A 16,304-nucleotide genomic window follows, 5' to 3' on the forward strand; every position below is an offset into this window, starting at 1 on the left:
CTACGGGGTTTCCCGGTGATGTCAGTACATGTGTCGGTCTGGGCGGGAGGATCGGTGGGAAATTCAAATAATTTTGTATTGGATTCAATACAAAATAGCTGTATTAAGTCCAATACAAAGAACTATTCATGAAAGATAAGAAGAGAAGTGTGTTCCCCTTACTAGAGTTTTACAGTGAAGGTTGAGCTACCTTTTTAACTAGTCTAAATTGAACATTCAAATCAAAGGAGGGAAAGAAAGAGGGTTTGGGCTTGCAGACAGTTTTGAGAAACAAAATTGTTGTATTTAAACACATTTAGTAAAGTAAACAAGTTCAGACAGATCTATACCTCATAAATGTTTGACACTTCACAGTATATGGGTATCATTGTACATATGTATGTTCAAGGCATAGAAAAAAGGGTGATGATGAAGACCGTGCTTAAAGTGTAATGAATCCAACGCGTTTCGCCACGAATGGGCTTCCTCAGGGATATGATAATTGAAATAAATACATTGTTTACACAGCAAAATCAATAAAATATATAGATGTAAGGAACTTACCCATCCTGCGAGCCCGCGGTGTCCCTGGGGGTCCCAGCCACAGAGGGAGACGCCGCTCTAGCAGGCAGCATGGCCGAGGCTGCTGCTCTGCTCGCAGCGTGTCTCTCTCTGCAGGCGGAGGGATCCGTCCTGGCCAAACTACTGTTCAGCCAGGCAGCATCCCTTGCATCCCTTCAGATCTGGTTACTCAAAATCCTGCTCTCAGCACTCCTTTGCATGTGCAAAGTAGTGCACGTCCTAGGGGTGCTGTGGGAAGAGGTGCGCTTGCTACAATGCGTCCCTCTTGTACCCCCCGAGGGCGTGGCACTCAGCTGCCTCGCCCCGGGGCGGGATGTAGTTAGTTTAAATTCCCTGCGGCCAATCGGCCGCAGGGGATTCAGTGAGTCTCCTATCAGACGGCGCCAGGTGGCGCAAGGTCATTGGTCACTCTGGCCATTTAAGGAGAGCCTGTCCTGTACACCATTGCCCGATATAAGCCTCTGTTAACACAGTGTGCTTGGGTGCATCCTTGTGTTGGTTAAGTTTACCTGCTTTCTGTCATCTCCATAGTGACCTGGTCTGAAGTTGACTCTGCTTGAACTCTGCCTGCCCTGAACTCGGATTGTTACTGACCATTCTGCCTGCTGCCAGCCCTGACCTCGGATTGTTCCTTGACCTGTCTTTGCCTTACCCTTTTGTACTTTGCTTGTTTGGACTTAACCCTTGCTGTGCTTTATGTCACTGAATAAAGCCTGATTGAAGGAGATCTGGAGTTGGTTGTGGTTTGTGTGCCCAGGCGCATTAAAATAGGTATGTCAAAATAATTTTTCCAGTGTAATATCATTAACACAAACTATGACATTGTTTACACAGCAAAATCAATAATATATATAGGTATGCCAAAATGATTTTTTCAGAATAATATCATTGACACAATCTATGAAATTTCTCATCAAGTAAAATTTAATGTGATTGTATCAGATTTAACAAACATTATTCAAGTGATAAATGAAAAAATAAAATTATACTTATATAATATTATATATTATAATTATGGGAGATATATGTATCCATAGTGTGTAAATGCATAGGAAAGTCCATAGTGTTTCCATAGTGTGTAAATGCCTCAGAAAATCGATACTCTTCTGTGCAGACAGAAAATGTAGGGTATAATCAATTTCTTACTTACGTATCTAATTTGATAAAGGTTGTAAGGGTACAGTGCTGGAAATTACTGATATCTAAACGAAACTTTGATTGAGGTAAAGGCTGTATCTAGGTAAAAATGAGTATATTAGTAATACAAATAGCACTACATATAGACTAAATAGGATGTCTGGTCATTAAGGGTACATACCCCAGGTTAGAAACACTTTGAGTACTCTATTCAGTTCTAGGACTGGGTCTGGGGGGATGTAGGTGACCCCAAAAGAAAGATGGTTTCATCCAAATGTGCTTTAGAGAAGGTCAAAACCAGGGACAGGGGATTAGCCTTCCCATTCCTAGAATAGTATAATGAATGTAACAAAAAAGATTAATCTAGAAAGGAGTGTGTGACAAATGACACTATTTAAATCTTAATTACTCAAGATAGAGAATAAAAGGCGTTGATATCTATGAGTATATCAGAAAGGGATCAAAGATCCAAAAGAGTTTTATTATAATCAATAAGTGTCACAATTACCTGGAAACAGGAGTTGTAGATAGTTGCACAGGTGTTGAAAGTATCATAAAGCTCCAAAAAAAGTAAGATGCTGTAAATGTAAATAATGGTCATGATATAAGTATAAGTGCTTGGAAATGGGTCAGAACAAGTCCATGAACATAATCCTACCTGCAAGCAGTATCCAGATGGAGAAAAGGAAAAAGCTTTTAAAACGCCATGTGTTGGTCTACAAACAGCCAGAGAGGCTGTGTGTTGCAGGGAGCGTGAGTGCAAAGAAATATTCATATAATACATATATAATTATATTATATATTTATATTATATATGCTATTATACAGTTACATTACATATTTAAATATTTTTTTTATTTTTTAACAAATTTTTGTGTTTTGTTATGTAAAGTTTATTAATAAACTTAATAAATGTATTAAATATCAGTGAGTTATGCCTAAGAATTTCCATGCAAAAAAATGTACTGCTTTTTGCATGGAAATTTGGACGGAATTAGACCGCTAGGGAGGTTAATCAAGTTATGTTTTGCATCTTAAATGTGCAACAAAACTGGAATATTCCTGGACAATGTGCATCATTACTACAGCAAATTGTGACTTTACAAGTATTTTACAAGTAGAAGTTCGTGGCAGGATGTACATAACACATAAAAGTAATGAAAAACAACACACGTGATCAAAAACTACTATTTTGTTATCACCAGTTATTTACTTTTATTTTCATGAAAGCTGGCAATTAAAATTACTTACTTTCTAAGTGTCATTACTATGTTAAGGTTAGAATGAGATTTAAGTGAGTAGTTCCACATCTACAATAACTATGCATGAGTTCCCTAGATTACAGTGGTGTGGTGTATTTTCTCATAAACCCTGCCTGTGTTCATAGATATCTATACCTGAAAAACCTTTTAAGGACCAAGCTCTGTCCACAACAGCTGCTTGCCAGATCTTCAGTTGACAAAATGTTCACTACATTTTTCTATCCACTGGAAACTTTTCCTCCTCTTTCTTTTTAAAATACAATACATCACTTACCTTGGGTTAATTAGACGTATTAGGGTAGTTGTTGCTGACTATTCGATCAAGAGCTACAATTTTAACCTTTAAACCTTTTACAAGCTTGAAAAAAACTAGACACACAGAACTGTGGAAACACAAACAACTTCGGTTTTTTACTACACAAAAAATTCAAGAGTATCATCTCAGAAAAAAAATGACTGGCAAGGGTAGTTGTGTGACTAGATAAAAGTCAGCCGATGTAAAGGGATTATGAAAGCTGCCATTGCATACCACTACTCATTCTAAACAATGATAATTGCCTGCAAGTAAAGCTGATACAAACAATAAAGCTAATACAGAAAAATGTGTAGCATACTAGAGACTCTCTAGAAAAAAAAATTCTAGCAGCAAGGTTGAAGTTAGATGCATCTAAGTAAAATAGGCATGGAAACTAGAATAATGTCAACAGATCTAGACCTTTTTGTTAATATAAATCCAGCATCTTGTTGCGGTTAGTTTGGAATATGCAATTAAAGCCACCTGTACACTATATATATATATTTAACTTCTGAAGTTCAAAATTCTGTTAAAAATTATGTACTTGCTTAGTCAAAATACAGCAGTGTATATTACATATAACAATACAATTTTATTTATTTGAACTACCACCTTTTTCATGATAACATTCCCCAAATAGAATTTTGTTCACACCTGTGCAAAGATATTAGTTTGTTCAATTCTTTTACACAAAGGTTGCTTCAGAGGGCATGTTTCTCCTGCACTAGTCCTGTTTACACAGTCAATATGGATGCATCAACAGTACATAAATTATGTTTTCACACTATGGAACTTATATATACTAACCAAAGTGAATTATCACTTTGCTTAGCTTAGACAATGTTGTGAAACTTTACTTTGCAAGGAATACACAATCACAAGCAAAGTGTAAAAAAAGGCTATTTCCTTTCTTGTATATGACTGGATGGTTGAAGTCAGCAAAGCTTCATCAGATTTACTAAACTAGGAAATAATTTAATGTGAACAATCCATATTCTTTTAGTAAATTCCAATGTATTAACATATATGTGACCACAGTTTGGGAGTACAGGTAAAATCAAAAGTTGATTTGCTCATATGAGCACTCTCCTAAAAGTGAGGCTGATAAGTCTTCATTTGCAGGGGTTTTAGCAGGTGCGTTGCATTTTTTTGTCAGTGTTAAGACATCCCCTGCATGGTCAGTCTCCTGCTCAACTGCTATATGGTCATAAATAGGAATGTTTCTGAATGCCTGCCAAAGTTTAGTTTTTTTTAAGGCAGTTTAGGATTTTTTTGTGAGGAAGAAGTACAAAATAATATGTGCTTTTGCTTCCTATAGCAGTTTACAAGCTTTTGATGTTTTGGCTGAAACTGGGCACCCACTTTAAGTAGCTGAACATTTTTCTGATCGTAGAGTTAGAGGTGTATTTATAAATTATTCCCCTGTCAATTTGCTCGAAATTTGCCTATCATTTTTCTGTAGCATTTTCTATTGTGACAGCTGTGCAATTTGACAATTAACAGGGAAATCATTTATAAAGAGAGCCTCTAATGCAGGGATCCCCAACCCCAGCTCAGGAAAAGGACCCCGCGGGGGGGGGGCACACCGGCAAGATCTGCGGACCATGTCCCCGGGGTATGGATTACAGTCTCTGGACACAACCTGCCCACTCTCCCATTAACAGGCTCAGAACTGCGATGGGAGACTGGGTGGGTTCTAGCATTAGGACGTCACTTAGGGGGAAGTTTTTTCCCCTTTGAGTGACATAGGTCTGAAATCCATAGATTTAGTGGTCCGCAAGCTTCTAAAGGTTGGGGACCACTGCCTTAGTATACTTGTGCAATAAATATTGCCTCTCCAGGCATAAAGTTACAACTGTATCATAAAAATCATCAGCTACTCTAGCTTTATATTTATGGGTTGCACATTACATGCATTGGTGCACTGGGGTTCAAATTTTTCTGAATTGCCCCTCAACAAACTAAGGAAATGCATCTGAGCTGCAGATTAAATAGGGCCTGGGGATTTTATTTTTTTTTTATTAGATAAATTGCCAGTCTATTTCAAAATGTGTAACCCGCATTAACATTCCATAATATGTTAAGGCTGGGTCTACAAGGACAGTTTTAAACTGCATGTGAACGTTCCTACCGTGTTTATATGCAATTTTATGCATTTTTTTGCACTTTTAAATGCCGGGTAAAACTTCCGTGTGGACTAAGCCTTAGTCTGACTACTCCTGGGCAGTAAGTAGCAATAGTAATGTTCTCCAATATCTGTCTATCTATCTATCAAGTATATTATCAGGATAAGGAAGAGACATCTGTATAAGGATGAAGTTGGTCCTGATAAAGAGAAATGTTTATATTTTAAAATGTGTAGCGGAACTAATCAAGTTTTATCATGTATAGCAAAACTAATTTTAGACATGTGGTAAACCATTCAACCATATGAGAATGGTTGGTAACCATTTTGCGAACACAGTTGTCTTTGCGTTGTGGTGCTGTTTCCTGACATGTAGCTTCCAGCCAGCCTTGAGCTTCCAGCTGCTTCCATTGAATTGAATTGGAACACATTCCAACTATAGTGAAGTGCAGCTGCATTGTGGTTGTTGCTAGACCATAGGCAGCCCATAATTCTTTGCAGTGCATAACAAAAAAAGAACTTTTTAGTCATCTTTAAGGGAGGCACTTTTTTCCACTGACCACCAATGTATTTTTTTTTTTCAATGACTATCTATGGATTTAGCAGGGGTTCCCTAAGACATGAAAATTTTTTCAAGGGTTCCTCAGGAATAAAAAGAGAGAGGCTGATCTAACCAATCTAGCTGCCTAATCTAGATGGCTCAGGCAACTGAACACGTTTTATTGAGCAACTGTGAATATTGAGGCTTTCCTAACTAGATAAAATCAGAAATCACTGCTCAGGTATACTTTTAAACTGGTACAACGCTATGCAATCAAACTGAACAATCTGCTTTAAATTTAAGAAACAAAAACTATCTGGGTAATCATTTTTAGGGATGAGCGAGAATGCCTCTGGCAGTCTCGCAAAAATTTCCTCGAACTTCCAATGGTTCAGCGAAACCATAGGAAGATCGAGGAAATTAAAACAGGAGGATTTTTAACCTCTAGTGCCCCGAGGATCGCTCACTCTTTTCAATGAATACTGAGAAGATGCCCGGCACTAGAGGTTAAATGGGGAGAAGTCTGCCTATTGAAAACCTCTAGTGCTCTCTGATTGGCTGAGAAAAGCCTTCCTCAGCCAATCAGAGAGCACTGGAGGTCTCTCTGATTGGCTGGAAGTGTTCCCATTCAAAACCTCTAGTGCTCCCTGATTGGCTGAGGAAAGCCTTTCTCCCTATTTAACCTCTAGTGCCTTAAAAAAAAATGGTGGAACTGTTGTGTACTGTTTTCAAATTACCAAGGAACTGTTTTCTGCTTGCTGAGCACAGGAGAACCTGCTGACATTGTAATATAAATATCTCTTACTCTGTAACACACTTTCCAGCACAGTAATATCATGATAAAAGAAAAATGTAACAAACCTACCATTTTTTTTAAGGCACTACAAGTTTAATGGGGAGAAGTCTTTCCATTCAAAACCTCTAGTTTTTTCTGATTGGCTGAGGAAGGCTCCCTCTCTAAGAGTGAGTCATGCAGCTTACGTTTATGAATAAGCGCGGATCAGTGGATTTTTCCCACGCTGCATTCATTCATGAGCAGCCAGCTGTGAGACTCACACTGTGTTCTTGGATAGAGAAACTTTATCCAGGAACACATAGTACAGGACTGCAACAGCAATCAGGGGAGTGGAGCTGCTCCACTCCCGATTGCTGATGCCATCCTGTAGAATGTATTCCTGGATAGAGTTTCTCTATCCAGGAACACATGACTCCCGTGTTCTTGGATAGAGAAACTATCCAAGAACACATACAACTAGTAAAGGGCTGCAAAAGCAATCAGGGGAGCAGAGTTTACAGCTGCGCTTATGAGATTACAATTAGTCTATAACCTGTGAAGAGAGCTTTACTCTGCAGAGCTGGTGGTAAATAGATCAAAGGTAAAAAAGATGGCAAAGTTACAGAATTCCTGTTACAAAAGCCAGGATGCAGATACAGAACATATTATTGTAACAAAAACTTTTAATAGATAAATTTACAAGGGACACACTTTACAAGAAACAGGAACATAATCCTATCTTCGGTTTGTTCTTCTGTCATTGGATACAATTATGAAAGATTGTTATTAGCAACAATCTTCTGACGTCTGTACTGGGCTTTATACTTACTTGGACTGTAAATAGCCCTAATGATTTTGCCTTCAGCTTCCAAAGTTCAGTTCTTCCTTGGGAAAAATCATCAATTTCTTGACAAAAGAGAGCCAATGCATTACCTGTAAATTCAGTAATTTAAATCTCTCTCTTAGCAATGTCTAAGTTAACAGCAGAAAAGGAAGGACTTTCCAAATCTTTGTCATTGCATAAGCTACTGTATCATAAAATGTCTTGCAAATTTTGCTCAGAGATTTTAACAGGTACAGCTAGGTTGCCAGATTTTTTATTATTGAATAATGATAACGGATCATGAGCTGTACTAATACCCTACAGCTTTTTTCTCCCTGCTTCATTATCATATCAAGAGTCTCTCTGATTTGGTTCTGCACCAAGCTGTTGTGCCTAATAATGTCCACTTGCTCTGTTTGAAAAATGTTTTGTGTATAAAGGTCATCCAAAATATAATTCCAGTCAGGTTTTTCTTGAATAATTTTAGAAAAATTTCTTTTTAAAAAACCTGAAACCTGAAAAAAGAAAAAAATAAACAGATAAGACTGCGGTATGGTTTGTTTACATTACTTATAAATCATGTATTTCCATGAATTACAAATACAAATACTCAGTGAGTGTGTATGTATGTATGTATGTATATGCAGTACCAGTCAAAAGTTTGGAAACACCTTCTCACTCAATGGTTTTCTAGTTTTTATTATTGTTGTGCATTGTAGATTATTATTGAAGACATCCTAACTACGAAGGTACACATATGAAATTATGTTTTAACTTAAAAAGTGTTAAACCAGAATATTTTAGATTCTTTAAAGCGGTCACATTTGCTTTGATGACTGCTTTGCACTATCAGATACATGATGTAGTCATCTGGAATGGTTTTTGAATACCAGTTTTGCCTTGTCAAAAGTTAATTTCTGAAATGTCTTGTATTCTTATTGTGTTTGAGATGATCGGTTGTGTTGTACAGTTTGGTATACAGTTCGGTATACAGTTCTTCACAGTGAATCTACTGTTGTACCTCATATTATGGCAAGAACCACTTGACTAAGAAAAGTTAAATGATAGTTAGTTGTTACTTTAAGGTCAGACAATCTGGAAAATTTCACAAACTTTGAATGTATCATTAAATGTAGTCATAAAAACCATTGCTATGATAAAACTGGCTTTCATGAAGACCCAGGAAAGGAAGACCAGGAGTTACCCCTGTTCTTCATAAATAGTTAGAGTTATCAGTCTAAGAAACTGCAAATTAACAGCACCTCAGTTTAGAGCCTAAGGCTAGGTACACACTTGCAATGGTTCTCGTCCGATAATTGGCTCAGGGCTGATATCGGATGAGAATCTGGCGTGTGTACAGCTCCCGTCGTCCATCGTCCGAACGGCGGTCCTGGTGGATCCACGGACGATGGACACAAACGATCTTAATGGAAGTGAAGGGGGAGTGGGTGCAATGACATGACATGACATCGCATCCCAACACTTTTATCTATTTCAGTATAACCCACCTGCTCATTTGACAATAGTTGACGAGGCTAATGGTGCTTCATTTTTTACCAATGTGTAAGCAGATGGACAAAGTAGCTGTAAAATTAATCAGACACAAAAAAGAATAGTCACCTGAGACAATTCTCAATTGCCCACCGAAACAATCATGGTTGTCTTGGGAGAAAATCTAGTTTGTGTACAGAGCTCCACTAATGTTGTTTAGTGAACCACTGTGGTGGATTTCTAAATGACCAACCAGGGGGAACCACAGTATTTTCTGGCGGAGAAGGATGTAGCTAGGTGCCTCCCACTCGCCACTTTGCTACATAGAACTGAAGAGCTATGCTCCTACTGCACATATTCTTTGGTTAAGAATTTATGCATCTTTCAATAGATTCCTTTTGCATTGTAACATTCAGTGTGCAGAATTTTTCTGTTTAAATAGATCAGAGATGTCTAACTGGAGGTGCCAGCCAGGGGGGCATCCTAGGATAAAGCTGTGGATCAGTGCACTTGTAGCGAAAAGCTGTTAAGCAACAGATTCACTTAACATATTTTATTCAGCCACCAGAAGCAAAGACATGAAGCGTTGTGTGGAGCTTTTACAAGGCTATTTGTCTCATATAATTCCCCCATACCTAGAGTATTAGGTATTTCTTCTATATTTAAAACAACATGAAGCAAAAACACTAAGCAGAGTGTCAGGGAAGCAATCAAGTGTGTGTGTGTAAGTGTGTGTGTATAAGTGTGTGTGTAAGTGTGTAGTAAACCTGTTACCTCAGTTCACTTTTAAAAATGTAAAATGGCTGTTAAATTAAACACAGGAATATTTAGATGAATGGCCAAAAAGACTTGCCTTTAGCATCATCAATAACACTCGGTTCACTTGAAGGGTTAGAGTCAGCAGATTCATCATGTTTCTAAAAAAGAAGAAAACGTATTAGACTTTCTCCTAATAAATTACATTGTACAATTTTTTTGTAACAAGACTGCACCATCCAGAAACATATTGGGTCTAATTTATTAAAGCTCTCCAAACTTGAGAAATTAGAATATCATGTAAGAAACTGGGTGATCCAACAAACCTGGAAATGATCTGGTCAAGGATTGAAAACATTTGCTAACTAATAGCAAATGATTTTTAAGAAATCCATTCCAGGTTTCCTGTTTGCTGTATGTACTTTCTGACATTTCACACACTGCTGAATTTAGCTCTGATTGTTTGTAACATAAGTGGTGGATTTGGCCACGGTCAGTTAGCTGCGGCACTGCTCATCCAGGCTTAGCTAAATGGTTTCAGGTATGTGAATGAAACCACTGAAACTAAATGATAATGTTTACATCCAGGCAATTAGAATCTTTTAGAATGAGTTCAGCAATGGTAACTTTCATAATCTCTCAGTGTAGGTCTATTTTAATCAATCCCTATGGTCTTGCTCATGGCCAATCAACATGCCCATTAGGTAGGATGGTCTGGTGTCCACAAACGTTTGGCCATACAATGTATATAAGTAGATCAGAACATTTCTGAATTTTTTAATTTCTACATAACCCATTCATAAAACTTAAAAAAATAACAATTACTTTTTTGAGAGAGCAGTGGTGACATTACTTACATTTGCTGGTGATATTCCATATGGTGGGGCATTTATAATGGAGAATGGGTATGCCTATCTACTTTCTGCTATATAGCTCAAGGTTACTTCATACTGCAACCTGCTTTTTATGGACCATTTATAAAATGCTGACTGTGGTATGGAGTCTGCAGGGTCCCACAGCATACTGTTTTACAGAATGAAAAACTCCATGATTGAAGGTGAGGCCAGACATCTTATTTTGGCAGGTCTCATAACTAGGCCCTCTTCTGTGTTTTTTTTTCTTTTGTTCTACTTCTCCATTAGGAAGAAAATCGCTCAATTAACTTCAAATTTTAGACATGTCAAACACAATTTAATGACAAAATTACATTTAAACTTTAGTGAAATTCATAGTCATTTGGTAGTCCTTTGGTTTTCTTCATAATATTGATCCAATGCTCAACTTACTACTGGTGGACTTTCGTGATTTTCTTGTTTAAGACCATTGATGAAATCTTCTATCTTGAGTGAATTAAGATCTATAAACAAAACACATATTACCCAGAGTTTCTTGTCTGACAAAAAATGTACAGTATATTTTCGTATTTTTTCATAATTTTTTAATTTTGTTTCTGTAACTAACAGAAAGGTAACCATAAAAATTGTTTGATATAGCCTATTTAAGCAAGATCTGAATTTCATACTTTTAGGTACTAAAAAAATGCCCTCAAGATGCTCAGAGTGGACCTGAAATAATGATGTTGTTCGATTCATCGAAAAACTGTGAGTACAGAGCACTGCTGAGACATTTACTCAGGATCTGGGTGTATTATGCCCTGCGCTCACAATATTTCCTCAGCCTTACAAGTGGCCATCATTCAATCCTAGAAGACTAAGGGCATTTAGTAACTTTGCATTTGGATAGTCAAATATTCATTCACACTCACTGACCTGTATCACTCACTTCAGGAATAGCACTGCCATCAGGTATGTCTGCAACCCAACTTTTCTGTAAAAGACAGAATAAACTTGATAAACTTAAATACAATCTTTTATTAAAACCCTAGTGTTCTGTAAACACCAGATCCTGGGCCTGTGATTCTTTAAGCTAGGCGTCAGCATAAAAGGTTGATCTTAGATTTAGATAATAAAGGGAATGGTTGTGTCACAGGCATTTCCCCAACTGTGATCTATCAGAATATTCAATTATTTACACATGCTTAGATTACAGCAGAAGTTTAATCTAATATTTTTCCCTTTCTGTTTTCTGTTTTCTGTTTTCTTTCTGTGCTTTTATGTGCCATGAAGGCAGATGAAAACTAGTGGAAGAGGCTGACAGGGTGCTGTACATAGGTTCCTAAAAACATTAGGGAACCCCATCCCATGGCTGACCAATAGTGAGCCCCTGTGCAGAACTGGCTTGAGCCCCCACCAACGTTGATCTGATTTGGAGCCCCTGTGAACTGTGCAGTGGCACAAGTTGCATCTCTCCATATCTACCCATAACTCTGCCTCAAACAGACTGTCTAGGCCATAGCTAAATGTGATCCTGGGTCTCCATAATTAAAGGGACTGAAATAGCATGAATTAAAAGTGTGATCCATGGGCAGTAAGGTTGGATAGAAAAATCTGCTGGATGTCCTCCAGCATGAAAGGTGAGGTGTATTTTACTGTGTGCAGTAAAACCAGAGTAAGCAATTTCAGTACTGGGAGGAAGCCGTACTGTAAAAGACTGAAGGTAAGACGAGTGTTAAGCTTTCAGGTGTTCACAAGTTAGACATTTTAAAAATGAAAGTAAAAGTTTCCATGCTACAACTAGGAGGCAATATGAGCTTTAAAGCTATTCCAACAAGGAACATGTTAAAACTCTGGTTTTATGTTAAAGCTCAATTCTAAGCGGATACAGAATACAAAAATGATGCAGCTTTGTAATCATTATTATATATCACTAAATGCATTTTTAAATGCTAGCAGTATAACTACCTGATAAATGTTAGGATAATAAACCTATTGTTATTAGACTTATTTCCAAAATTTGTTGGGTTCTCTTTATTCTTCATGATTTCCCTTGAGGGCAAAGTAAAGTGTGAATGTAAAGTATGTAAAGTAAGTAAAAGGTGACTCATGTGGCGAGGAAGAGAAAGCAGAATAATTGATAGGAAGAGAAAGCAGAATAATAAAGAAATAAGCTTACGGCTTTGCTGCTTCTCTTTTTACTGACTAGTGGAATGGTGTTTTAGGACAACCTGGGTTCAGAGGAAGAGGGTTGAATGAAGCTGACCACCAGACTGAGGCATTTACCTACATAAAAAAGACCACTACTGAAAATCTCTGGATTAATGCTGAATATTACTGCAACAACTTTTTATTTGTATTTTATTATTTAGTGTATTTTTATTTTATGATGCTTTGCAAGCATGTCAGAGTCAGATAAGTCACATGTCGTTTAGACCCATGTGGACCTTTCAAGGGTGCTGAGTAAAAATATATATATAATATAACAAGTAAATGAAGTGAGCAGCTTTCAACTCCAAACTAGTGTGGTACATCTATAGGGGATATATTTCTCATTTTTACCCCCGTAAATTTGACCTAATTTTTTTAATTTAACAAACATGCTTGAAAAATAGAATACACTGAGACTTCTGTGCACTTTTAAAGATTGGCCTATAGGTGGCAGATTGACTATTTGTTTTAATAGGCTTTGAAAAAGGAAATGGAGGAGTCGAATAGTTTCTGCAAACTTTTAGACAAAATGACGGGAATCATTTATTCACATACCTCGTAGAGATGCACCACACTATTTTCTGCTTTTAGGCAATGATATTATTTGAAATGCATCTAAATTCAAAATTATTTATTTTTTTGCATAGTGTCAAATAGAATAATTTTTAGTTTTTTCTTACTATTTATGTCTTTGCTTGTGAGATTCATCCCCTAAAATTTGCCTTTGTGTCAACTCTTCCTGGAACTAAAAGTTAAAAAAGGTCCAATATTTTGTGATGTCAACAAATATGGTGAAGAACTGTACATACATAGTAGGTCGCATTGAAAAAAGACATAAGTCCATCAAGTTCAACCACTAGGGAAATTAACATATCCCAGATAGGAAACCCTATAGACATAGTTGGTCCAGAGAAAAGCACAAAAAAAACCCTGGTAAAATTTGCTTCAACGGGAAAAATTCCGTCCTGATTCCATGAGGCAATCGGATGTTTCCTGGATCACCTGTCACTGTTATCTTTACTTTAAAGCCTTAATACCCAGTTATATTCTGTGCTTCAAGGAAAACATCCAGCTTTTTCTTAAAGCAATCTATAGAAGTTGCTAAAACTACTTCCTGAGGGAGCCAATTCCACATTTTCACAGACCTTACAGTGAAGAAACCCTTCCTTATTTGGAGCTTAAACTTCTTTTCCTCCAGACGCAAGAGTGCCCTCGTTTTCTTTGTATTGATCTCAAAGTTAGAAATTGGGAAGAGAGTTTTCTGAGCTGAGCTCCTCCATTCCGTTTATTAGTTTAGTTGCCCTTCTCTGCACTCTCTAATTCCACAATGTCCTTTTTGTGAACTGGTTCTTAAAACTGGACTGCATATTCCAAATGTGGTCTGACCAATGCATTGAACAAGGGCAGCATTATGTCTCCATCTCTATTGCTCTTTTAATACAAGAAATTACTTTGCTAGCTTTAGATATTGCAGCTTGGCATTGCATGCTGTTATTAGGTCTATGATCTACCATAACCCCCATGTTCTTATCCATTCCTGACTCCCCCAAATGTATTCCCCTTAGACAGTATGAAACATGCATGTTGTTAGCCCAAAGTGCATAACTTTACAGTTATCTATAATAAATGTAATTTGCCACTTGGCTGCCCAATCAAACAGTACAACCAGGTCTGCTTGTAGATTATAGACATCCTGTATGTACTTAATTCTTTTTCATAGTTTGGTGTCATCTGCATACACAGAAATTGTACTTTTAATCCCTTTTAAAAATGTTAAACAGTAAAGGTCCCAACACTGGACCCTGGGGTACACCACGAAAAACCTTAGACCATCCAGAGTATGAATCAATAATGACTACTCTCTGGATGTGGTCCTTAAGCCAGTTCTCTATCCATTTGCAGATTGACTTTTCTTAGTTTTTCTTAACTTGCATATGTCCTTCTGTGGGGTACGGAGTCAAATACTTTTGCAAAGTTTAAGTACACTATATCAACTGCTATTCCACTGTCTACCTGTTTACTTACTTCCTCAATAAACATAATAGCAATGTCACTGCCTTAAACGGTTCACAATGGTTTAAAGTTGATATGACTGAGAAACAGTTAGGCAAAATTAAGGTTGACAAAGCACCAGGACATGATTTACTACATCCATGTGTCCTCAAAAAGCTGAGCTCAGATATTTCAAAACCATTATTTGTAACTTTTAGAGACTCTTTAGTCACTGGCATGGTACCGATGGATTGGCGTAAGGCCAATGTAGTTGCTATCTTCATAAAAGGAGCAAAGGCATTACAGACCGGTTAGTTTAACATCCATGGTTTGAAAGGTCCTAGAGAGTTTGATAAAGAACCACATAGAGGAGTTTCTGCTGGAAAATAATATTTTAAGTGATAGTCAGCATGGCTTCAAGAACATAGTCCCGTTTTTGGGGGGCGGGCCGCCAACCTACTGTAATTATTCCGCCCGGGACATTTTCAGCAGCTCTGAACGCACACCTGAGAGGCTGCTCTGCTCATTCCCTTCTCCGCTGATAAGAGCTGATAGCTAATTAGAGCCGGGCGAGTGAGAAGAGCACAGCACAGCTATGAAGAGATCAGGACACAGGCTGTCCCTCCCCCTCCCATAGCTGTGCCAAGTTTTTGTAAAAAAAAAAAAGAAAACAGTGGGTGTGTGTAAAGACGTCATCAGAGCAGAGAGAGAGAGAGAGAGAGAGTGTGTGTGTGTGTGTGTGTGTGTGTGTGTGTGTATAAATGCTGCATGACACATGACAAAGCAAGTGCGCCTGGGAATCCAAAATGCGAATTGGGGACCCCCGGGGCCACTTTCATAGAAAGGAGCATTGGGGAAGGGCCCCTAAAGTAATACTTATCTCTCACAAATCTATAACTGTCATACTATGTTACTCCGTCTGCTTCTCTTCTTTGAACCCCAATTTCCCTAGAATGGTGGGGTGTACAAAGCCAAAAATTTAGTTGCAGGGGGACAATTTTCGATAACCCACCCACACTAAAATTTTTTTACTATGGCAAACGCACTGCCCTGTTACACAATACTGCCCATTTCTAACACTGGAAACCCAATTTCTCTGGAATGGGGAGGTATAGGAAACTGTGGTATAGGATAACACCCCCTAAAGTTTTACCACAATGGCATCATTAGAACAAAAATAACTCTGCCCATCAAAACGAACTTGGGCTTAAGGTACTGGTAGGGTAAGTCATGGGTACCAGGGCAGCGTGTTTTGATGGGCAAACTTTATGTATTGATGCCATGGAAATGAAAGTTTGGGGGATGTTAGCCACAAGTGTCACCCACTTGCACCTATGATTCTGTTTATCTGCACCTCTCTGTTCTAGAGAAATTGGGGTTCAAAGAACAGAAGCAAAAAGGGCAGCAAAGTATTACAGTTAAAGTTTGGTGAAAGGTAGGTAAAATATTTCGGGGGGCCATCCCAATGCTTCTTACTATGTAAATGGCCCCGGTGGTCTTCA

General features: G+C 37.8%; 1 protein-coding gene across 7 annotated transcripts in view; it reads right to left on the reverse strand.

Moving 5' to 3' along the window:
• Window positions 1-7,361: 7,361 nt before the first annotated feature.
• LOC140341839 (ankyrin repeat and protein kinase domain-containing protein 1-like) overlaps window positions 7,362-16,304 on the reverse strand; it is a 26,120-nt gene continuing 17,177 nt past the window's right edge. For 5 of the 7 annotated variants that reach the window (XM_072427738.1, XM_072427742.1, XM_072427739.1 and 2 more), the window contains 4 exons: window positions 11,536-11,593; window positions 11,053-11,123; window positions 9,864-9,927; window positions 7,362-8,027 (listed from right to left, as the gene is read on the reverse strand). In XM_072427738.1, the coding sequence (XP_072283839.1) occupies window positions 7,777-8,027; window positions 9,864-9,927; window positions 11,053-11,123; window positions 11,536-11,593 (444 nt within the window). In that variant the 3' untranslated portion in view covers window positions 7,362-7,776. Of the gene's footprint in view, window positions 8,028-9,863; window positions 9,928-10,973; window positions 11,124-11,535; window positions 11,594-16,304 lie in introns of all 7 variants that reach the window. The other 2 variants (XR_011922951.1, XR_011922950.1) reach the window with 2 other exon arrangements.

Source organism: Pyxicephalus adspersus, chromosome 12 (assembly GCF_032062135.1).
Source record: "Pyxicephalus adspersus chromosome 12, UCB_Pads_2.0, whole genome shotgun sequence".
NCBI classification, from domain to species: domain Eukaryota; kingdom Metazoa; phylum Chordata; class Amphibia; order Anura; family Pyxicephalidae; genus Pyxicephalus; species Pyxicephalus adspersus.